The 24,959-nt window shown below is 39.3% G+C and overlaps 3 protein-coding genes across 5 annotated transcripts; all 3 read right to left on the reverse strand.

Annotated features, from left to right (window-relative positions):
- Positions 1-2,792: 2,792 nt before the first annotated feature.
- LOC306764468 (ubiquilin-1-like) lies at positions 2,793-7,713 on the reverse strand (the record flags this gene model as incomplete). The annotated part of the gene is given in 11 exon segments (XM_079251642.1): positions 2,793-2,819; positions 3,525-3,711; positions 3,829-3,944; positions 4,078-4,161; positions 4,845-4,966; positions 5,215-5,374; positions 5,867-5,897; positions 5,899-6,127; positions 6,179-6,348; positions 7,278-7,420; positions 7,582-7,713. Coding segments are annotated over 11 exon segments (1,401 nt in total).
- A 390-nt stretch (positions 7,714-8,103) lies between these two features.
- On the reverse strand, positions 8,104-13,677 carry gkap1 (G kinase anchoring protein 1). 3 transcript variants are annotated; one of them, XM_079251121.1, is made up of 12 exons: positions 13,634-13,677; positions 12,931-13,193; positions 12,285-12,443; positions 11,966-12,043; positions 11,353-11,488; positions 11,176-11,204; positions 10,567-10,728; positions 10,189-10,275; positions 9,878-9,941; positions 9,725-9,795; positions 9,569-9,646; positions 8,104-8,490 (listed from the first exon to the last, which is right to left on the reverse strand). In XM_079251121.1, the coding sequence occupies exons 2-12, from the start codon at positions 13,177-13,179 to the stop codon at positions 8,449-8,451; spliced, it is 1,155 nt and encodes a 384-aa protein (XP_079107247.1). In that variant the 5' UTR covers positions 13,180-13,193; positions 13,634-13,677; the 3' UTR covers positions 8,104-8,448. The 3 variants fall into 3 exon arrangements, with proteins under 3 accessions (XP_079107247.1, XP_079107245.1, XP_079107246.1); XM_079251119.1 differs by having other exon boundaries at positions 11,353-11,491; XM_079251120.1 differs by having other exon boundaries at positions 11,353-11,491; positions 13,574-13,640.
- Positions 13,678-14,970: 1,293 nt separating this feature from the next.
- On the reverse strand, positions 14,971-24,107 carry LOC306764469 (kinesin-like protein KIF27; the record flags this gene model as incomplete). Its single annotated transcript, XM_079251643.1, has 15 exons — positions 14,971-15,228; positions 15,385-15,584; positions 15,678-15,876; positions 16,431-16,658; positions 16,744-16,935; positions 17,053-17,223; positions 18,028-18,242; positions 18,554-18,688; positions 18,840-18,961; positions 20,186-20,385; positions 20,561-20,737; positions 20,841-20,984; positions 21,407-22,407; positions 22,766-22,966; positions 23,810-24,107. 15 exons carry the CDS (start codon positions 24,105-24,107, stop codon positions 14,971-14,973), a joined length of 3,741 nt encoding a protein of 1,246 aa, XP_079107769.1.
- Positions 24,108-24,959: the final 852 nt, after the last annotated feature.

Genomic DNA, 24,959 nt, shown 5'->3' on the forward strand with positions numbered 1-24,959 from the left:
AAAGGTAACACTAAAGTAACACATTGTAGATCTAAATTAATGAAATATTTTTATTAAATACTTTGTTCTTTCCATAGCTGAATGTGCTGAGAACAAATCACACAAAAATTATCAATGAAAATCAATTGTATCAACCAATGGAGGTCTGGATTTGGGGTTATCCTCAAAATTAAAGTGGAAAAACACACTACAGGCTGATCCAACTTTGATGTAATGTCCTTTAAACAAGTCAAAATGAGGCTCAGTAGTGTGTGTGGCCTCCTCGTGCCTGTATGACCTCCCTACAACGCCTGGGCATGCTCCTGATGAGGCAGCGGATGTTCTCCTGAGGGATCTCCTCCCAGACCTGGACTAAAGCTTAATTGAATTCAGGTCTGGGGAACAGTGGGTCAATCCATAACATCAATGCTTTCGTGTTGCAGGAACCGCTGACACACCTACACACAGCTACATGAGGTCTAGCATTGTCATGCATTAGGAGGAACCCAGGGCCGACCGCACCAGCATATGGTCCCACAAGGGGTCTGAGGATCTCTCAGCCCTCCAAAGAAATGCCACCCCACACCATTACTGATCCACTGCCGAACCAGTCATGCTGGAGGATGTTGCAGGCAGCATAACGTTTTCCACGGCATCTCTAGACTCTGTCACGTCTGTCACATGTGCTCAGTGTGAACCTGCTTTCATCTGTGAAGAGCACAGGGCGCCAGTGGCAAATTTGCCAATCTTGGTGTTCTCTGGCAAATGCCAAACGTCCTGCATGGTGTTAGACTGTAAGCACAACCTCTACCTGTGGATGTCGGGCCCTCATACCACCCTTATGGAGTTTGTTTCTGACTGTTTGAGCAGACACATGCACATTTGTGGCCTGCTGGAGCTCATTCTGCAGGGCTCTGGCAGTGCTCCTCCTGTTGTTCCTTGCACAAAGAAGGAGGTAGCGGTCCTGCTCTGGGTTGTTGCCCTCCCACGGCCTCCTCCACGTCTCCTGATGTACTGGCTTGTCTCCTGGTAGCGCCTCCATGCTCTGGACACTACGCTGACAGACACAGCAAACCTTCTTTCCACAGCTCGCATTGATGTGCCATCCTGGATGAGCTGCACTACCTGAGCCACTTGTGTGGGTTGTAGACTCCGTCCCATGCTACCACTAGAGTGAAAGCACCGCTGGCATTCAAAAGTGACCAAAATACCAGCAGAAAGCATCGGAAGTGAGAAGTGGTCTGTGGTCACCACCTGGAGAACCACTCCTTTATTGGGTGTGTCTTGCCAATTGCCTATAATTTCCACCTGTTGTCTGTTCCATTTGCACAACAGCATGCGAAATGGATTGTCAATCACTGTTGCTTCTTTAGTGGACAGTTTGATTTCACAGAAGTGTAATTGACTTGGAGTTACATTGTGTTGTTTAAGTGTTCCCTTTATTTTTTGTTTAGCAATGTATATATAGCATCTATTGGGAGTCACAGCAATGGTTTGCAGCATTTGTTACACGTTTGTTATTTCTGCTGTACTGCAATTAACAACAAAACATGTTTAAAAATCCATGAATACACCAACAAAGACAGCATTCAACATTTTTGATTATGTTTAACATCCTCCAAGTTTAACATCTGTAACATCCACTAATATGTTGCATCTGATGTTAGTAGTACAACAGCACTTCAGAGTGCAACTTTGGGGTAGAGCAGCCTCATGCATTCTTGGTCAGTACACTTTCTAAAATATAATTTCTTTTCTTTATCAACAAGGTTTGTCTTTGCTAGCTTGAACATTGGTGTTTTTTGGTTTTTTTTGGGGGGATTAACACAAACATTTTTACATTACATGCAGGTTATACACCCTGAACATCTTGCAGTGGATGAGACGTACAGGAACAACAAACAACATATTGGGTTCCTCGTTCAATTTGCTGTCTGGGACGGCGGTCAACTCCACGTGTGCTTCTAAGCCAATCTGACTGTCATCTGACGGTCATTAAACTTAAACATAAAAGATGCCTGAGCTTTATAGTTTAATAGCAAAAAAAATTAATTATGCATGTTTACTTTTGAATGTTTATGCAATTGCTACAAGGCTACGCTATAGAGTGGATTTAAATGCACATGCGGACCTGACAGTGGAGCTGAATCTGCTTTTTTTCACTCTCCTCTTAATACCACTGTTTTCTGTCTTCTCCCTTCATAAAAGCATCACTGTTACTGAACATCCCAGTGTTCTCCTGACAAACCCAGGATATTATTTTCTGAGCAGGACTCTACATGTACAATAGATAATAACATCTTTCAGTTGTTACATCAATTCTATTCTACAGTCATTTCACCAGACGCTTTTATCCAAAGCGATTTACATACACACTCATAGCCTGATAGGCACACATCGGGGGGCAACTTAGGGTTCAGTGTTTTGCCCAAGGACACTTCGGCACATAGTCAGGGGGAGCCTGGAATCAAACTCCCAACTTTCCAGTTACAAGCCGACTGCTCTTCCTCCTGAGCCACAGTCGCCCAATTCTGAGTTTTGTTAGTTATTAATTATTAATAGAGATTGTAAAGTCCTTTGTTTTGTACAACTTTCTGTGATCATTGATGATGAATATTTATAACTACTATGTATGAGTTCAGGTGAAAATAGACAGATGCCAGTACATTTGCAGTTACTCATGGACAGACAGCAGTGTTTTGTTTCTCATAGACCGAGCAGTGGCCATGTTGTTTAGCAGTGGAGAGGTCTCTTCCTGTGCTGATGAAGACTTCAAGATTTGCCTGTCTGTTTCTGAAGTCCAATGAGTTCAGCTACTCCATTTCCTCCTCATGGCAGACCTGAGGCGATGGGACATAAGAGTTACTTGAAGCTCTACTATTTCAAGAAAATGACAGATCATTTGTAAGAAGTTAAAAAAAAAAAGTGGCATGTGATTTATACTTGTCCTTTTAACAGATGGAAATATTTTTAAAAAATGTGTATAGTTTCACTTTGCTCATCTTGGATCCAAAAAAATACTAAAGTACTGCCTTCGATTGAAATAATACTGTAGTTAACAGTAATGACGTGGCTTTAATCCTCAATAACTCAACAGCAGAAATTTGAGAGAGAGGAAAAGAACTGAACTGGTTTCTGTGGAGAGAAAGGTATGAAATCTCCAGTTTCCCCTGTTCAAATTTCAGTTTGATTCAATTAAATTAAATTAAGTCTGTACAGTGGAATAGTGGTTAGCACTGTGGCTACACAGCAAGGTTGCTGGTTCAAGCCTCAGCTTGGGGGAGGTTTGAACAGTGACCTTTCTGTACAGAGTTTGCAAATTATCCGCATGGATAGATGGGTTCTTTCCGGGTACTCCGGCTTCCTCCCACCATCCAAAGACATGCATGTTAGGGTAATTGATCACTCTAAATTGTCCTTAGGAAAAATTTATTCAATTCAATTCAATTCAATTAATTCTCTACCACTGAGAATATTTTAAATTCAGTTGAGTTCAGATTAACTAAGTGCTAACTAAGGATGCAGATAACAATACATAAAGGTACCCCACTGCTGGTGTTAGCCAATGCCTGTAGCATCTGGTGTACAAATTGCTGCTGCTGTTCTGTCACTGTGGCAAATGAGACGGCAGATCCCGTCTCATTCCTGCTTCCTGGCTGGTTTTTGGGGAAAACGTCATGTGGAAGGTCAAACGTTTCACTGACACCGACACCACTAGTTCCAAGTCCAGCTCTACAAGACAGAGGCATTACAATAAATTCATTATATCTTAGTGAATCTTTTCTTTTCTTCAATAACTTCGACGCACAATTCACTAAAATGAAAAGTGTAATGTGTGCTTGTTCTTACGCAGGTATCAGGGAAGGAGTCTCCACAGCCAGAGTCTGCAGGCCCTGTTGGATCTGTAGAAGAGCCTTCATTGCTTTGGGGTTCATCATGGCAGACAACAGCTCTGGACTCTGCATCTAAACAATAAATAAATAACATTTAAACTACCCTAAATGTAGACAACCCCAAGATCTCTCTCTCTCAATCTTTCTCTCTCTCCATATATAAGACAATCAAGACATAAGACGAGTAACAGTGAAGAGGATAAACCTGTTGCAGGAGCAGTGGGATCTGCCGTCTCATTTGCTGCTGTAACTGAGGATTTCCTGAGAACAAGGGATGACTCAGAAGCATCTAAAACAATATGAGAAAATTAAAAAACCAATGACAAGACGTGCTAGTAACTTCTGTATTCACTTTGTCTTATTTCCTGCCACGTTTGAAATCCTAGGATTTGCTGACATCTACTGGTCTGTTATCAGATTACAGGCAGTTAAATCGTTTTTTTCTCACAACAGTTGGAGGACAACCAAGGGTGGCCTTAAATATGCAAGAGCCTTTCTCCAGACTGAGGACTGAATATGTAAATTTTGGGCTTCTCTTCAAATAAAAATATATAAACCTGTTGCAAGAGCAACATTACAACATTGCCCTGCGATGGACTGGCGAGCCATCCAGGGTGTACCCTGCCTTTACCCAAAGACTGCTGGGATAGGCTCCAGCTTCCCCGCGACCCTGGACTAAGCAGTTAGGATGATGGATCTACAAATAAAGCACAACATGGCAACACAAGAAGACCCTCTCTGCATGAAATCGTGCTCTTTCAGTTAACAGTGAAAAGTTTGAACACACTTTCTAATTGGGATTAATGGGAACGTGTGCCCAAGCATTTGGCTGGCATAGTATTGCTTCAAGTGATTACACACCAATGGAAACCTGATAACAACTAACTTTTATTTCTACAAATAACTCCCTCTAAAATCCTACACACTGGTCCCTTATTTTAATTCTGTACCCACAGTTAAACTCAGAGTCACCTGTGCAGCCAGGTCCGGGTTGCAGCTGAGGCAGTTCAGAAGACTGTTGACATGTGGTCCACACAGCAGACTCTCCATCAGACCTGGAGTGGATGTGATCTCTTCCAGCAGTGACTGCATTCCTAAAGTAAGATAAAGCAGGCCCCAGACAAAAAAATAAATAAATAAAATGAGAAAAAAAAAAGCTGCACATTAATAGTCTAAGTCCATTAAAGTCTCTCACTTAAAGTTAAGTTGTAGGTTTAGAAGGACATACAGTATATAATCAACTTCTCTGTGAATCAGCTGGATTTTGTCTACAATGGATCTAATTGGCTGTGATGAAGGCATTAGTAGGCTGTATGAACCATGTGAATGTGAATCATCTTGCCTGCAGTAATGATGCTCTGAGATCCAAGGTCAACTCTGGGAGTGGCTGCCAGTTCTCTGATAGGATCTGTGGAGTCACTGGAGAGGGACGGCGTCAGATTGTTTTGTGCCTTTAGTGTCTGTGGATTTAAAGATGTGGTGAATACTTGAGTTTTCTTTCTCTGAAGCACACAGCAGAGATACACAGCTCCGACAACAGACTACACACAAAGGATTATTTAGGAAAATACTCCCTTCCAAGCTGTACCTGTGACAGTTCAAGACTATGTTGCTGTGTTTATTCCTCTTTTTCCGGGGATACCAAAAGCAGCAAGGATGGTTTCAGAGTTTCCCTGGTCTGATGGTATATAGTCTAATGCTCTGTCTTCATTTAGCATCATATCCTCTATCATGTCGGGATTCCTAATAAGTTTCAACACCTGGAAAGGTATGTGTGAATAATGAGCCCTCACTTGCCGACAAATTGGTAGGAAAATTTTCTCAAGGAACTATACTTTACACATAAACAATTATTTGAACTCATAACGGTATTATCTTTTGTATGTTTATTTATTAAAGTGGTACAAACGCACATTTCTGAATGTGCAGACTATATATTGTTGGCACTTGAAGTTTAAAACTGTTTGCAAAAGATCTATAAGTCAAACACACACCTGATTAATGACATCTGTGTCATTCAACATATTCTACCTCAGGGTTTGTTTGCAGGAGCTGCCAAATTTGGGGATTAGACAGAATGACTTGTCTTGTTAGTTGAGGGCTGGAGTTGGAGACGGTGGTCTGCACAAAGGGGTTGCCAAGAACATGGCGCATCATCTCTGGGTCACTCAGCAGTTGGTCATCCATCTTTTGCTGGACTGCAGAGAAGAAACTCGGTCCGTTGCTTTCCAAGTCAATGTTTTCTGCACCTTCAACTGCAATGAGATGGGTTTAAAAGACAACAAGCAAATCAATGTTTTCCTCACCGCAGATCTGGGTGATATCAGGTCGAAGGTAAACAATCTGTTCTGCTGTTTTACCCAGGCAGAGTGGTGAAGTTGGGGTTGGAGTCAAAATGGGGTCAGGGACAAGAACAGCTGTATTTTCTGATTTGACCGGTTCTGAAGTTGAATCATCTGAAGGCCGAGGCTGGAGCCTGAGAGCGATGGAATATATTTTAAGTCAAAATTTTGGATATGTTGTGTGAGCTGTGTAAGCATGTAGAGTTTATGGATACATTTTGGTGATGAAAACATTCAAAAGCAAAGTTTAAAATGTACAGAACATCTGACATTGTCAGTTCTACATCTCTTCAAGCAAATGAATATTTAAAAAGCTTATAGGGATACTGGCATAGTGTAGGTCTTTTAATGTTTGAACAATGGGATGCCTGTACATCCATCCATCCATCCTTTCGGGTGTTTAGATTCTATTGAATGTTTTTGAAATTAGTTGAAAAGTGCTTTTTTATGTTTCATATGTCTTATTGTTTTTTATGCATTTTTCTGTATTTTCTATTTTTATTCTTCCTATTGTTCATCACTTTACAGTTTTTAATCTGTCAAACATGCTATATACATGAAATGTCCAGCCTTTCATTCTTTCTTAGTATACCCACATAGTCTTAAATATTTGGCCCTAAAGCTTTTAAGCATATATCTGTTCTGCTAATGATAAAATGAATCCAAATTTGCCACCAGCATATGTAATCTCGAACAGTTCTGCTTATAGCAAACCCTTGTGCCCTTAAGATACCAAAGGAAATTTTTTAAGGTAACACACAATATAAAAGATAGGTATGCATGCCACAACAGTGATGAAAAGGTTTCAATCAGCCTGTTTGTCAACATGAAATTCTATATACCCAAATAACTACCTTCCTGTTTTTGTTTTTTTTTGTCATTTTACAATTAACTTAAACAAGTCTAAATTCTGTCTACATAATCTCTCTGTGTAAGAAGAGAAAAAAGCTGTACGTTGACTTAAATTGACAGATTTCGCAACAAACAGGACATTCAGTTCACAACTGCATGTCAGCACAGGAGTCTGACCACACTTCGGTCCATGCCGTGTGTGTTTATGTACCTTTCCATCATGCAGAGGCTGATTGACCCATCCTGTCCCTTAAGGTGACTCATTACTTCTGAATCTCTGAGGACCCGGCCGGAGTGGATCAGCACCAGCTGATCTGCTGAGGCTCTTAGGCTCTCTGACAGGGCCCATTTCAGCTGAACACACACACGCAGCAGTGTTTTGCCAACCAAAAAACATAGTAGCATTACTGAGAGGAGCTTGGGTTTGGGTGTGTTAACATTAACAGCTACACAGTGGAGGTCTGCTATCTGCACACATTTTCTGTTTAGAAACAACCGGGTTCACATCTGCTGACCTGTCTGACGGAGCAATCTCCTCTGACAGTGAAGTCTCTGCTCTCCGTGCTGCTTCTGACGGCAACATGCATGGCCTTGGACTTCTGTCGACCACCAGCTGTTCTCGGTTTCTCTTTCCGACAGTCCGACATCTCTAGTCCTGTGTGGAGCGACGATGAACGGATGTGGGAGCGCACACTCCTGGGGCGGGAGGAGGTGTGTGTGTGTGTGTGTGTGTGTGTGTGTGTGTGAATGACTTGGCAGAATGTGGTACTAATGTGACCCAGCTAAATGTGCTTGTGGAAACTAAATGTTAATGCAATTACTGAGGAAATAATGCACCGAGAAGCTAAATAAATAGATTTAGGCTACTTAGAACTCATTCATTTCCTCACTTTTAAATAAGCCATGAAAATACTTTGTAACTGGAAAACTTCTCTCTAAAATCTTGACAAAGAAAACGTTCATAAAATAGTTTTCACTGAAATTGTATTTTATTCACTCAACAGAGAGAAAAATAACAAACATACATTTCAGTCCAACATTTTGGCATTAAACCCCATGAACAAAAGAAAGGAATACACCCTTAGACAGTACTTGAGGTGCAGTGGCACTTTTATGCCTGCAGGGGGCAGCACAAGGTGCCAAGCGATCATTTTAAAACAGACTTTAAACTCAGTTATGTTGAGAAGTTTCTGCTGCAAATCTTGCTCAGTTGTGTAATACAGCATGCCATGTCTGGAGTGTACTTTGTGTGAATATATGTATGTTTAGGAGGACATGCAGTCCGACAAGGAGTCCAAGCTAAAAAATACAAAACCGATGATGGTGAGTAGTATTCTAAAGTTTATTCATGTATTCAGTTTCTCTTGTTAGGAGTCTTTCCTTCATAGATCTGTCTCGGAGCCTTTCTTCCCTTTCTTGTTTCCCTGTCAACCAGAAAAATATACAGAGACAAATATTTAATAAAATAATAACAATTTAATTAAAGCACATTTGTTTTGTTTTTTCCCCAAAAATGATTATTGTGCTTTTTGATGGTCCAAGGTTACAACAAACAAACAAAAAACCCAACAACTTCTTTGTATGTACAGCACATGTCCAAAGCATCAGAATTATATCAAATCTGTCCATCATGCAAACACATAACTGTTTAGATCACTTTATCTGTCCTAATAGATAAGATTTGTCCTTGTAAACGTAGCTAGTGGATGCTGTTTGTCTCAACCATGGGCATAAACACCAGTTAAAGCTGGGCTAGGTAATGTTGGGGAGCTAGCAAGATCTGAAAGTAGCACCCTGTCTTGGCTCCTCCCCTTCTGGTTTTGCTCCTTGATCCAAGGCTTTTTTCTTATCTCCGCCATGGAGGTTATATTTTCTGCAGAGTTTATCTGTTTGTGTTCAAGTTAACTCAAAAAGTAATGGACAGATTTTAATTAAATTTTTGCAAGTTGTTGGAAATGTAAAAAGGATGAACAGGTTTAATTTGGATGGTGTTCCAGATCATCGTTTGGATCAAAGAATTTTTTCAATGCCGTGGCGGAGTTTGTGCTCTCCGAGTGCTTTTCTAGTTTGCAGCTTTTTTCACCAACAATTTTCTTTCTCGACTGTTTAGCGGGAGGAGGCAAATAAACCGAGCCAGGTTGGGGAAAACCTTCCTCCATTTTCTCAGCCGCAAAGAAGCTGACGAAATATAAGAAATGAACAACTTCAATTTGGCCCAAACGTTTTGATTGGTCAGTTTTTACAGAGGGATCTATCTATATTTCTTATTGTTCATGATTTAAAAATGTACAGAATACTATCAGGACAAGGAACCACTTTACCTAGAGTTAAAAAAAAATGTCTTTAGCAAGTTTACCTACCCCAGTGTTAAAACACAAATTAATTCAAACAACGGATTTCTAACACGAGTAAATATATATAATCTGTCTTTATCTCAGGTCTGACAGACATCATACCAAAGAAAACTGCATAAAACAGATGAGTGAACACATATGAACCCACCTGATGTTTTGGTTGTTCTGACTGCAGCCCTTTAACTTTAGATCTTTCTTGTTCAAGGGCACCATGTAATAATGATACCTGAAAAACAATAGAAATTCATTACTGATGTACACCAACATTTTACTTGAAAGCAACAACTCCATATTAGTACCACACCTGTGATGACAGTTCTTCTTTAATATGAAGTAGTTCTTCCACTTGTAGAAGGATTTCTGCTTTGTCTTTCACTGAAGGAAAGAAGTCAAAACCATAAACATTGGACAAACATAACACGTTACAAGCAGAAAATGTATGTTGCATTTAACTCACTCTCTCCCTGTTGGAGCATCTTAAGCAGCTGGGCATTTCTTGCTTTCACCTCTTTGTACTTTACCTGCAGAGAGTTTGCAACATGAGAAGCAAATCATCATGTAGATGTGATTTTAGATACTTGCAGTTTATTTTCTTTTTTCCACACAGGAAACTAAAAATGACTGTGAATCTATTACCAACTGTTACATATTAAAGTTGCTCACAGCCTCTCAGAATTAACTGAAATGTAATTAATTAAAATTAGCTGTAAATAAGTGCGTAGTGTGTGTGTAGCCATACTACAGCATGGGTCTGATTTAACTGCTGACCTCCCACTGTGAGATGGTCTGCTTTAGCTTATTGATCTCCTGGTCTTTCTTCTCCAGTTCGTACTTCAGTTGTTCTGCTCGAGGGTCCTAACAAGGAGAACGGGCAAAAAAACAACAAGTGAGGACAGCTTCACGCCCTCTTTCTCCTTAGCTCAGTAAAAAAAAAAAGAGCATGTACATGGTGCACTTTGAGATCATGCATGTACGAACAACTGGTTCACAATGTCTGAATGAAAATCACTAAGATTCTTTGGTACAAGTACAAAAAAGCAACCCACAACTGAAAACAAATGGCAAGTGGAGGTCATGTTTATGCCTGACAACAAATACATACACACAGCTGGTTATGTGTTGGGTTTGTTTTGTCCGTCCACTCACTGGTTCATGTTCTGTAGAAGTATTTACTTCTTGCCCTTGGCTGTTGGCATACTGTTCACGTCTTTTCTCTCTTTGAACAATTCGGCTTACATCATCTTCCAGTTTATTAAAAAATCGCTCCTCCTGCCCCGCCCCCAATGCTGGGTTGGCCGCTCGTGTGTCCTGATGGGAAAATTGGCCGGCATGTCAAAGCATTCTTTACCATTTATATTATTACTATTATTCAGTCACAACTAAGGCCATGTAAATACTTTGGAATGAGTATGTAACAAATAACAAAGACATTTCCAAGAACAAGTCCTGCACAGCAGATTATGAGTAGCCAGAAAATCAATACACACACAATATTAATAAATTGTTGCATCATGATTAATACTTAAAATCTGTGAAACTAAAACACAGACAACTTTTTAAATAAGTCATTTGTAATTAATAACTCCCATTATTATCTAATTATTAGTTACTCATTTGCACCGCTGTAAGTGCTCATTTAAAATGATACTTCAACAGACTCGTTAGTTTTGTATGGAGATGCTTTAATGAAGAAGGCACTAAAATGTAAGGAACTATTATTGTTACATATAGTATGAAATACTCATAACGTCTTACCTCTTTGTCCTGTTTCCTACACAAATGGTCTAAAAAAGAAGCATTTATTAGTAAATCCCTTTGTATAACTTAAAAAAAACAATTTTCAGCTCAAGACAATCAAGTTACTGGTTCTGTTCCTGGGGCTTTGTTGCCGAAATTAATACATTCATCCGGTAATATTAAAATTTTTCTAACCTGCACTGCCTTCAGCTTGGAAGTCTTGGAGAGAAACAGTCTTTTTGTCTTTTGCTTGCTGATTCTTCTTTTTCTCCTTCTTTCCGCCACCCTCTTTTCCTCCTCGTGATTTAGGTGAAGATGCATTTGTGTTACTCTGCTGGATGAAAGCAGATCAGCTGACTATAACTCATAATTGAGGTTGTAAACTTATACGAGTAATCAAAACTACAGACATGATTTCTAATACACACTTAAGGTTCATTTAGAAATTCTGATTTATCTAAATGGACAGAAACTGAATCAGAAGAGCTGGAGGTAACCGAATACTAAAAGTTTGGATCAGTATAATTATTCTAATATATATTTTGAATAAACTGTCTAATGGTTTTTATTTAAAAAAAAAAAAGACATTTATAATAATATGTCCACATCAGGAAGCAGACAAAAAAAGAATAGGGTTTTGTGTTTTTCTCAACTCAATTTCAAATGTTGCATTACAGACTGATGTGTTTTTGTTGAAAGTTAATATATTTTTCAAAACATTTCTTTTTAAATCTGCAACTGTGTTACTACAACTGTTTTTTTTTTTTCAAAGATCTAATTAGTGAGAGTGTGTGCAAGAATAATTTACCTGTTTTTGTTGTTCATATTCCAGTTTACTTAGAATCAGGGCCTTTTCCAGATCTGCTTCATATAGTTCTGTGGTTATCTACGTGAAGAAGGCATAAACATATGAGGATCACTGTCATCATAATACATAAAGTTCTCCTGATACTATTTAGGGACAAACAACAAACAGCATTTTATGTATCTCCTCTTTTGTTATGCCATGTGAGAATATCCAGTAAGAATCCAGTGCAGCCACTTCTCTACTGCTGACTTCTGAATATCTTGACCAAATAAAGCTCAAACCATGGTGATCCAACATGACACAATTTGTTCCGTATTACCTGTTCATCTCTCTGCTTCCACTGTTGCCAACCCTCTGATGGTGTGTTATGATATCCTGGTGCTGGATTAAGAAGTTCACTTGCTATTCCTGACAGGGTCATACAAGGTGGTGGGGCACAGGACTTCTGAGGAATCTTCTTGAAGGCCAAATTACGCAACTAATAGAGAGAGAACTCAAACTTATTCCAAAAGCCTAAGAAAAACAACAGGTTTTTTTTCCCAACATCCCAATTTCCCAGATCATGTATTTACAAAGCCATTACTCTGCTTGAACCTGACCTTTGATTCTGAAACACGGTCAGGTGAGTCAGATGATGATGTTTAGACAAAAGGTTTTCCCATATCGAATCTCTTCTATAAAATATTGTTCTATATAATGAAGTTCTACAAAATTATTTGGAATCCTTGTGAAGATAAAGCTTGACTTTTCCCATATCTCACATCATTCATAACTTATTTTCATTTTCAGCTTCAAGCAGAAGAAAACAAAGCCCGAGAGCATGTGACAGCACCACCTGCAGTTTCTATTCCTGTGAAGTGACACAAAGGGAAATCCTCAACACTGCAAAGCCACAAAAGGCTGTCAGGTGCACAGCTTAACAACACACATATGCAGAAAAATGGTTGGTTATCTCAAGTACTCACTTCATTTGCCTCACTCTGCTGCTGTTCCTTCTTCTTCTTTTTCTTGTCTTTTTTCTTCTCGTTGCCTTGAGCAGCTTTGGCCCCAGCTGCTCCAGCTTTCCCCTGTCGGGGCTTCCCAGAGGAGTCTCGTCCATTTTTGGTGTTTGACTTCCCCGGCTCAGAGGCGTCAGAGTCCGAATCTGAATCTATCTGGAGGAGGGCAAAACGGGAGGCGGTTGTCGGGACAGTGATCATTGCAGACGATGCCATGGCGTTACGGAAAACTGCATATAAGAGAGAGAGAGAGAGAGAGAGAGAGAAACAAAACAGTTTTGTTAGGTTTACTTGAACAAGTTAGCTCATGATCGCAGTCTCTTTTTTTAGAACCAAAATGTATCATATCAGGAAAAATCTTTGTTCAAAACAACAGTTTATGCGATTAGTCTGTTTTAACAAATGCAGCCATGCATATTACGGTCTACTTATTTGAGCAGTGCCCCTGCTAATAGTCTGCTGGTGGGCGCAGCTAGATGTTAGCATCGAATAGCACCAACGTACCCTAGCTAGTCGGTTTGTTAGCTTCTTAACAAGTGCAAAAGTTGATAAGTGCAAACCTAAACCCATATATGAAGTCAAGCTGACCGCTTACTGTAAATGCACTTACTGTCTTATATTGAAGAGACACTATTTACAAGAAAGGTTTGTAAAGAATACTTTCACTTGCCTGTTCTGTAAGGAACTGTGGATACTGTTGGTGTGCTACCAGCGATTGTCTAACTGGGTACGGAAGCCCAGCAGTACAAAAGTAACATATAGCTATTTCTACTGGCGCCTGCATGCTTATAAAAATACTTGTTAATAAAACAGTCGCTTTTTTTTTTTATTGTTGTTATTTTTTTTATTAGGTATTTTTCATTATGTTACTCTTAATGCTTTCACGAGTATTTTTACGAGATCATATAGAGCTTATCGGATGAGTTGTCATGGTGACATGTTTTTCCGAATTGAGCTGTCTTTTGTCCCATCACCATGACAACCGACCAAACGCCAACGATTTAGAGATGCTGTGCATCTTGTTTAGTAATAGAAAAAATGACAGAGGTCTCATTAAATTTATGAATGTAATTATTCTGTAATCACTGCAAATACATAATCATTTATAATTATATTATGTTATAGCTGAATGCTAAGGGTACTAAAGGTTGTATTCAATACAGTTGAACCATACTTTTCTTATGACAGAATAAACTTATGGTACAAATTACTCGAAGCCCAAAACATCTGGTAATAAAGCTTTGGGTGATCTTCAAACCATTAGGTTATAAATAGATAGATAAATAGATAATTTCCCTTTTTTGGAAATAATAATTTGCTATTTATCATAGTTAAAATATTTTTCCCACAGGATGGTGGAATAAGGAATAAAAAACAAACCATACAGTAAAGGCAAAATAGATGGATATATTTAATAAGAAATTTAATGCATGTAAAAAAGGAAAAGACTACAAACAAATAATAAATAAACACATTGCACTCTGATCAACAACTAATAGTTCAAGGAAGAACTGCATACAAGTGGGGTTTTCTAAATAGCACAGAAAAAGAGTGGCAGAATACATTTAATTGATCCAGATATTATTGTATGATGATAACATATACAGGATTCTGAATGTTGACCTGCAGTTTTGTAGTTTTTCTGCTCAGTTAAGAGCTTTATTGTTACAACTCCCAAATAATGCAAAAGAATTAAACAAGTGGTGTGCTGTATTAGTATTTTTTGTGACAATTATCATTGCTGAATTAAAAGTTTTAATTTATTTTGTTAAAAAAAAAAAAACAAAAAAAAAAAAAACATGACAAGTTTTTGAAACTTAGAATAAATTGTGGGCACTTCTCACATACTTAAACTCTTAAGCATCCTCCAAACAATGACCAAGCATTTTTACACCATAGTACCTACTGATAGGTTTGTGGACACACCGCTTAAAGGGTTGTCATTACTGACAAATAAGTCCTGCATCTTTTTAACAGCAAATTGTTAAGTCCTTAAATTAAGCAATATCACGTGTCCTTGTTTTTGGAGACTTCTATTGAGTCCTCTATCATAGACTCTGTAGTGGTATCAACAGATCCCTGTTTTTTTGTAAGACAGCCAGAGACCTGAAGGTTGGGGGGAGAAATCTGCCTCAGCTCTCGGCGACACAGTTGGACAGGTGTCATCTCTAAACTTTCCTCTGATTCACCTCTTATACCACTCCCATAAACTTGTGTGAATATTGGCTTGCATCCAGACATTTTTGACTTTTTGTGTACTTGAAACTCAGAGGATAAAGAGGGAAAATGTGTTTGATGTGAAAGTCTGTGTGCACAAGAATCTTGGTTTTTCATTGTTTGTTCAGAATGTATTTTTGTATATGTTGTTGTAATTTGTGTCTGACTTGGTGCCTCCAAAGAATTAGGTTGTGAATCATTTACACTTTCTTCTATCTGCAAATCGTGCATTTGTTTGTGCTCCTGTGTGTGTAAAGTCTGGTTGTCAGGGTGTATGGAATCACTGAGAAGCTCTTTGAGTTTCTTTTTGAGCTGCCGGGTGGAACTTTTGTAGAAAAACAGCTCTTTCTCCAGATGCTGCAGTCGATCTTGTTTTGCCTGCTGTGTCTCTCCTGAAACATCCTCTACACACACAAATACAAGGGAAGACCGATGAGAATGAAACTACAATATTCATGAGAAATACATTAAATTAAAATGCCCACAGGATTAATCACCTTTGATATTCTGCAGTAGTAGCTGGATGTTGCTCTGGTGGTCTCTGTGCTGCTGTGTAAGTCTGCGATCCGCATAGAGGGCCAGAAGCTGGATGGAGGCCTCCATCTCTTTTAGCACAGCCTCTTGCTCTCCAACATGAAGCTCGAGCTCTTCACACTGCAAACGTAAACGGTGCTCTGCCTCTCGGAGACAAACAACCTGCAGGTAATAATAAATTAGAAAGATAATAACGAAACATAAGAAATGCTACTACAATATCTTTATAAAGATATGCAGAGTGAATTCCATGCTTCTTTCCATTTTATCTAAAAAAAAAGGTCAAGAAGAAGAAGCAGGTGGAAGACATTGTGTAACAGTGTACCATCACAATTACAGGTAAAAAGGGACTCTCAAGCCTTCATGCCCTGTAGCTTTGTTTAAAAACCAGAGATGTTTATTCTTCAATTTCTGACCTTCCCTTAAAGTTTAGCATTTTAGAAAATGTAACATATCTTGAAATTTTACTGCATTGTAATGTACTGCATCCATCAGACCTAAAATGTAAATGCACACGCATCAGATGTTGCATCAGGTAAAATGGGTTTCAAAAATACTGTTGCACTTCAGCACAAAGAAAAAAAGTATTGCAGCAGCATTTTTGACCCACAGTAGGCCTTCAAGGGAGGGTGATAAAGAATTAAACCAGGTTCTGAGTGCTTTTTATGTAAAAACAAAAGTTTTTCATCCACATATGCAAGTTAATTTAATTTTACCTTGTTAAAATATTTGACAAGGAGCTCCAAAACCTCATGGGGTGAGAGCTCCTTCAGCCTCCTGATGACATCACAAAGTTGGGCAGGCTCAGCACTTTGTGACTGATGTAAAGATGTCTCTGTGACCAACAACTGCTTCCTCCTGTCCTGGATGGAGCGGTTTTTAATCTCCAGTGCTCCATCAAGAACTTCTATAGTTTCCTCCAGCTGGAGCAGGAAATGCTCCTCCTAAAAAAAGACACAAAAGTCTAACAAAATCTGTGTAACAAAAATGAGCAGTATGTAATACACACAATGTCCTGTTTATCCCAACCTGCTCTGTTAGAGCTCTGTTGTTCCTGAGCTGAACATCCAGAGTATCTCTTCTTTTCTTCAGCATGTCTCTCTTCTTTTCCATTTCCACTATTGTAACTCCTCCAGTGTCTCTTACACTCCTAGGGCTCTGAAGCTTCTCTTCTACAGACTTCAACTGCATTGACACATGCAGCAGCTCCTGAGTCACAGCCTGGAGAGTTAAAAAAAAGAAGAGAAAGAAGAATTTCAGCATGTCAAGCAAATACAGAGGCGTCTCTCTACAATCTGACTAAATTAGCATTGAGTTCTACTGAAAAAACAGGCTCACCTGACTGGTATGAAGCATTTTGATTTCTAGTTTATTTTTCTGTTGCAGGTAGGCCTCTCTATTCAAGAGTACCTCCTCTCTACTCTTCAGCTCTTCCTCCAGCCACTGCAGCTCTGCTCTCTTCTGAAGAACTTTCTCCTCCTCTTTCTCTAACCAACTACCATCATACAGCTACAATGAGGACATGCAGGAGAAGACATTGGAAAGGGGGAAAAGGAAGCAAAGACAGGACAGCAGACAGAGATGACAGAGAGAAGTAAAGACAAAGTACGACCCAGCAACAAGAAAGGCGGTGCCGGAGGTTTACAAAATGTCTGTTTTAGAGGAAGAACATAAAAAAAAACCTCTTAAAGAATTTACAGTGTCTTGAAGTGTATTTATTTCTTTACCCCTTTGTTTGACTCTTCTTGGGGAAAACTGCTGTACACAGCTGAATTCCCAGGACTTTGCTCCTGTCAACATAAACATTTATCATTTTTAACCAAAGAGCAGCTAATTATTTACCTAATAAGTTAACACTTTTCTCAACGTCTGTCAACACGGGTGACAGTCTGCTGCAGCAGGTTTTTTTCATTTCCAATTGAGTCCAACTCAACAAAATTAAAACATAATTTGGATGACATTCATATATACTGTGGCTACCACTTAGGTTTTCTCTTCGTATTGTTTGCAGTAGTCAGTATTTTAAAAAACAAGGGGAAAAAAAATAATTAGTAGAAAAAACTAACCAAAAAGAAACAGACTAATTTGAGATGTATGTTGAGAAAAAGCTGTTTTCTTTAACAGAATGAGGTTAACTAACTTCCCTGACTGCTAGATATTTACCAATTTACTGACCAATATTTACTTGAGAAATTCTTCATTGACTGAAGTTTTGTAATGTTTGAATCAATAGAGCTGACAGAACTGAGCTTGACTGAAATAAAATCTTTTGTATTGATACTATATAAAAAGGGGAAAAAAAGTGCAACTAACCAAATTGCAATGCAGCTCTTTGTTGTTGTTTCCAGTCTCTCTCTGCTGCTTGAGGCTGCTCTGAAGCTCTACTTTCTGCTGTTTCATGTGTTGCAGGCTGTGGTACACTTCTGCACGCACCTGCTGGCTTTGTCTGGAAAGCCTTAACAACACACCTGCTTCTCCACTTCCACTGCTGCGCCTGCCATGCCTATTCACTAATTGAGTTTCCTTTTCTGCCAAAGAAAAACACATTTAGAGATGGAAATATTGAATGACTAAAAAACCACAACTATAGGTTAGTTGTACGTATGTTTTATAAAGATACTATATCTTGTTGGTGTCATTCTAAAAGTTCTGATGAAACCTCTGAAATACGCAGAAACTTCACATCGGTACTTTGGGAATGTTTTGGGCATTATGGCAAACACCAAACCAAATATAAATCCGCCAAAGATTTACAATTATCCAATTACATGCAAATGTTTCAAATTTGTCTATATTAGCAGTGGCGTCATTGCAAGAATATACAAACAAGTAGACACACCAGTTTTGTCAAGCTCTTTGATGAGCTCTTCCTTCATGCGCATGTTAACTGACAGATCATGGATCCTTCTCTCAGTAGAACTTGCTCTTCTCGCCTTCCTCATTTGGCCTTGTTTGTGTTGGCTTTCTGTGGCGTCTGAGAAGAAACAACAACTAACTCTTTGAAAAAGAAACAGCCTCTGGACACATTACAGAACTTTGTAGTGTCACAGTCAAGATTTCAGACATGAAATCATACCCCATAAACACAAGAAGACACTAATAAAAGAATACACGGTCAAGAATACCTGTGGTCTGCTGAGGATATTGTACTATAGTTTTTCCATGGCATATTTCTTGCAGTCTGCTGCTTTGCTCTTTCAAAGTGAACTTCCTCTGCTGACAGGTCCAAGTCTTGTTCAAAGAACACCTGAAGAAACAATATAATATTCAGCAAAAAAGATGTCAGATTAAATTTATGGTCGGGGAAAAAAATAAATAAGTCTAATCTAATGTGTAAAATATAAAATTTTTAAGTCCTTAGCTTGACCTCTCATTTAGTTAGAAGCAGCATTCTCACTAGAGGAAAAAGTTTAGTGGGTAGATTTGACTACCCCCTAAATTGCAAAGATCATACAGAATTAAGATCGCTTCTAACTTTGCTGAATGTTTCAAAATATTTAAAGTTTATGCCAACATTGGCTTAGTTTAGATTAGATTAGATTATTCTAAATTAATCCCTGAGGGGAAGTTCTAGTTTCCAGTACAACCTGTCCAAGATCAGACATACATACACATAACACAGTACATAAAACACAGGATCAAGCAGACTTGAGGCCTTGCAGGATTACCCACACTAGTTTATCCACACTAGCAGCATAGCAGGCCTGGCAGTGTCAGGCCCAATTCCTGTTTGTGATGTTGGAAAATGTTTACTTGCAAATGTCCATTAGAGTATATCATCAATGGTGTCATTGCTTCCCACATTGGCTCCTCAGACATGTTCAACAAATTCAACTACTGCGAGTGGATCTCAAGTTATTTTGACCGTTTTAAGATGCACAGAGATCATATGTCAGTGCAGTTATTTAATAATTGTATTTTATACCAGTTTGGCTGCCAAAAATTGAGTTAACTATCCATAACTCTGTGTTTATGTATAGAAGCACAAAATTTATATGGTACAGGGTATAAGTAATGCACTGCAGTTACATGCATGAGGAAGTACTAATTGAAATATGCATAATAAAAAGTGAACATCATTTATCAATTTTTTTGTAGTTTGATAAACAACAACAAACTACTGAGAAATTTTTGTCTGTCAGACATTTAGGGCATTGACTTCAAGATCCGGTCCTCGAGCGCCCGTGTTATGCAGGTATTGAATTTTTCCCTACTGAAACGCACCTGAATTATGTCAAATTGATCCCCACTGCTTGTTGTTAAGTTGTGTTCAAGTTCAAGGCTTTCAGGAACTGGGTTTGGAGATCCCTGATATGGGAACTCTTAAATATAATGCAGTGCAAATGTGGCGCTTTGATATATTGCAGCTTGTTAACCATAACCTCAAATGATTATGTCTGATCTTACATAGTAGCTGGCTGCTGATGCTATGCAACAGAAACAACCTTCAGATTGTTTAATACACATTCACCTCGATCCCTCTCTGCTGATGAGACTATCCATCTCATCCTTTTTATTCTCTTGACCCCTCTCTTTGCTCTCTGTCTTTTGTTTAATAAATGGAGAGTAAACATCCTCATTTTCTTCAATCTCGGCCAGCAAAAGATGACCACGCATCTTAAAAGCTGCCATCATCCTCTCAAGGGAATATGTTGGTGGACTGGAGTGAATCTGCAAACATATGGGCATTTAAAAAAATAAAAACAGTAACAGACATAAACAGTATGCAAAAGCACATACATATTAATGTATATAGTAGTTGTGTTCATAGTTTACACAAAGTTACTAGCAAAATTCTGGTACAAATGACACAACATATAACAAAGTAAACAGTACAACTACCTACCTTCCTGGTAGGTTTGTGGACACAGCTGTTTGTTATCAGAGGAACACTGTGGGGTCTTTTACCAAAGTATCTGGAAACCCCGGCTTCTGCAGTTGCCCCTGCGGTTGTGTCATGAAAGTTCAAGAGGTTGTTGCGAAGACGGTCAATCAAAACCTGCTGGTTCAACAGTTGCTCTGTCTGAACATACACACAGGATTTCAACAAATAAAAAGCCAGAAGATGTGGCATTGCATTCCAGGACAGAATAAAGTTTAACATTACTGACTATTCTTCTTCCCACCTGTATTTGAACATGCTTCTTTTCTTCCTCCAGGGTTGTGAGGTGGGTTCTTCTCTCCAGAAGAAGTTTCTCAACTTCTGCTTGGACCTGTCTCAGTTCAGCATCTTTCTGCTCCAATAACTGTCCTTTTATGCAAAGACTCTCCTAAAAATGAGAAAGAAATTAGACAAGCATGAAGTTAACTTGTCATAATAAAAAATATATATATTGATTAGCTTTTTCCAAATATGTGTGGGAGCATGAAAAAAGGATGGCAGTGACTGAATGAATGAGTTGAAATCCATTTTACTGTTTTCTAAGCCTATGAATTTCTCTTTACTTGATGATACAGTATTCATGCTATGCACTATTTAACTGACTGTTATTTAAAAGGAGTAATGTCAATATAATAAACTGATGACAGTGAATGATAATCCTACTACACTTGCACTACTTTAGTATATTTCTACCATTTTGATTCAGATGCTCTGAAATTAGTACAGTAGGTTTGACCAGTTCCTCCTCTGACTAAACAGTCATTTCAAGCATTTCACTGTAATATTTCCTTGTTCACTCTTCATAGTTACCTGGCATTTGTGGAGTTCCCTTTGAAGTTTCAAAATGTCCCCATGGTAAGATTGGCCTCCATAACCCTCTGAACAGTCTATGCCATCAGTTTGATAAAACTGACTGACAGCTGCAAGTCTTTTCTGCCACTCTTCCACTTGCTGCTTGAAAGAAAGACTTGGAGACGTGCCAGAAACATCTGCAAGGAGAGCTGCAGCTTCCTGCACCAAGACGCAGTACTGCCAGACTTCCTGTTGGTTCACCTTCTGATCTGGTTCAGATATCTTGACCTGACTGGACTGTTTGAAGTTTTTCCCTTCTCTACCACTCCCAACTACATTCTCCCTTTCCGCTTCCATGTCCTTTACCCTGTCTTTTAGGAGCTCTCTTAATGTCTGTACTTCATATTCCAGTTCCCCGAGTCGAGCATCACTGGGATGCCAGGTTGTGAGGCATGATTTAACATCTGTTTGGGTGGCTATTTCTCCAGGACTGTTGCGAATATGACGAGCCCTGGAAGCAAACTGGAGGACATTTAGAGTTTCAGCAACAAAGTGGTGGGAAGGGCTTACACATGCCACCATCAGTGTATGGGCGGTTCCCCCCAGTGAATCACGAAGGAGACGGGTGATCTTGGCATCTCTGTATGGTATATGTGCTCTGCTTGAGTTGTTACCATGGCGATTTCGACTATTGTCAGAAAGAGCCCGAATAACATTACTGAGTGCAAGAAGGCCTGTGTTGATATGAGCACACTCTCTGAGCTGTGTCCCGGTGCTTGCAGTCTTTCCTGCACGTTCTGAGCCAGCAAGGTCAACCATGCAGAGTTTGGAGGATTTTGAGGAGGAATTGCTGTTACTGTGGCAACCGACATTGACCTGTAGGGTAAGAATGGCGTGAGAGCGACTGGAGTGTTCATTCATTCCCGTTGCACCAGTGTGGCGCAGGGCATTGCCAATCTCTAGAACACCAAGCAGCTCCTCTGCTGAAGTGACAACCACCTCTTTGGCTCCCACCACCACTGAAATACACAGAAAGAATTATAAAGGTTAAATATTCCTTTCTTTTATCATTTTAGAAACCTTGCAGTGTAAGTAAGGCTTGGAGTTTAAAAGGGGTATAAAAGATTCCACAGTGATGTGCAAAGGAAGTTCCTCAAAATAAATGAAAATGCAATTCATATTTTAAACTCACAACATCCCTATAAAAGATACATACCGTACAAGAGTGAAATAAAAATGAATGACTGAATGAATGAATGAATGAATGAATGAATGAATGAATGAATGAAGCAACCAAGCAAGCTACAGCTTGTTATCTGATTTGACAAATGCAAAATTTGCCACAATCAACTGCAGGTCAAAAAGACTTGACGTTACCTGTGTTTCCCCTCTCATCCTCTCTAATATGAAGTTCTTTGTGGATGGTCTGGAGCTCCAACAGGTCACGTAGTTCCTCCTTGTACACCTCCAGGTAGGAGACCCGCACTGTGGTCCTCATACTGTCATTGTTCTTTGTCTTGTCTCCCAGTAACAAGAACACATCTTGGGCCACACGGTCAATAATTCCTCCATCTTCATCTTAAAGAGTATTTCCAAAAGACATAGATGTGTCAAGTACATGTTGTACACATCGGATCAAGTTTTAGAACAATGGACAAACAAACAAAATTTACCAACAGCAAATTGCTGGTCAGGGAAGCCCTTTGATGTGCAATCCCATTTCCAAAAATTTTGACAAAAATCAATTACAAAGATTTTTTAAATCAATGCAAATTTTTGCATTATGTTAGTAATATACATTTTACACAGCAATGTAACGTTTTAGGAACTGGTATTGTACTTGACTCTTCCTACTCTTCAATACATTTGTACATTTTTCTTTCTCATGCATTGGATCAAGTCAATAGGTGAAGTTTTTTTTTTTTTAAAAAGTGTACACTGCAAAGCAAGGCCGGATTATCCAATGGGCATTATGGGCACAGGCCCAGGGTCCCACACCCATTGGAGGCCCATGTGGGGCCCACATAGGGTATACACCAACAGTTTAGACATTAAACAAAATGTATATAAAAGCCAGATGGGAACACCACATTGTCTAGTGTATTGTTACTGGGACCACTGGCTGAAAGATGTTAGAAATGTTGTTTTACAGTGTTTCATTCACAATTTTTACAATGTTATGGTGTGGAATGGGGCCCCTGGAACACTCTGGGCCCAGGGGCCTGTGCATTTCTAATCCGGCCCTGCTGCAAAGATGCTCCTTTGAACAAGCATATAACACACAAGACACAGAACAATTCCTTCTGAAACAAAATAGCTCCCCAGTATACCATTTTTCCCCAGTCTGTGCTCTTAAATCTTCCAATTTGCATATTTCTGTCTACATTTTATTTATTAAATACTCTATTTTTAACAACTTACCTTGGTTCCCGCCTCCCAGTGTGTACGTTTTGCCTGACCCCGTTTGTCCATAACAAAAAACGGTCGCATTGTTCCCGTGGATCAGGGACTCCACCAGCGGCTGGACGCAGGACTCGTACACCTCATCCTGGGTGGCTGTCGGTCCAAACGCGTGGTCAAAACAGAAGAGACGGTCCGAGCCGAGCATCACCTGTGAGGAGCCCGGCACCACCCGCACACATACCTGGTGGTGGTGGAGGACTTCTTTGGCCAGCAAGGGACGGATACGGACCGCCACCCGGATACACACCTCGCTCATAGGGGTAAAATACAGAGACGTAGCATATTTGTGGAGTTTCACGACGAATATGTGACGAAATAGTTTTTAAAACTGCTCAAGAGTCGGCAAACTACATTTTATAAAGATAAATTACGGCAACGGATGTATGCGCTCTACCATTGTCGTAATTTGTCGTGTTGTTTATCTTTTAAATTTACTCCACTTCGTTTGTTGATGCTTCTTGGTTGCCAGGGAAACGCATCTACTTCTGCGACGCAGCCAATGAAAGCCGGAAGAGGCGTTCAAGAGAACACGCGGAGCATGTCACGCGGGAAACAGCGCCATCTTCTGAACAACACAACAAACTTATTCAAGTATTCATTCAAACTTTGTAGATCATGCTGTACTTGTCCAGAGATATCTTTGCCTTTCGCCTGGTAGCAGCTGAAATAATCTCCAGCCCCTCCACTATCCTGCATTGGAATAAGCAAGTATAAAATGCTTGATTAAAAAATTACAGTCATCTGTTGGTCCTAAAGTTTAAGTCTTACCTTTACAGCAACTAAAATGTAGTGAATAAATCATTCATTCATTCATTTTCCGAACCGCTTATTCCAATTCAGGGTCGCGGGGAAGCTGGAGCCTATCCCAGCCGGCTTTGGGCGACAGGCAGGGTACACCCTGTACAGCTCGCCAGTCCATCGCAGGGCGTAGTGAATAAATGAAAAGTATTAATACATGTAAGTATAACAGAACCATTAAGTATGCATGCAATTACTTAATCTCAGTGTGAAATGATTTCACATGAAACTGCTTCATATATAGCTTTACACATTTAAATACATTCTTGATATTTGTCTGTGCTGGTTTAAAAGATAGACTAAATGCAGT

Source organism: Telmatherina bonti, assembly GCF_933228915.1.
Source record: "Telmatherina bonti genome assembly, chromosome: 13".
NCBI lineage: Eukaryota > Metazoa > Chordata > Actinopteri > Atheriniformes > Telmatherinidae > Telmatherina > Telmatherina bonti.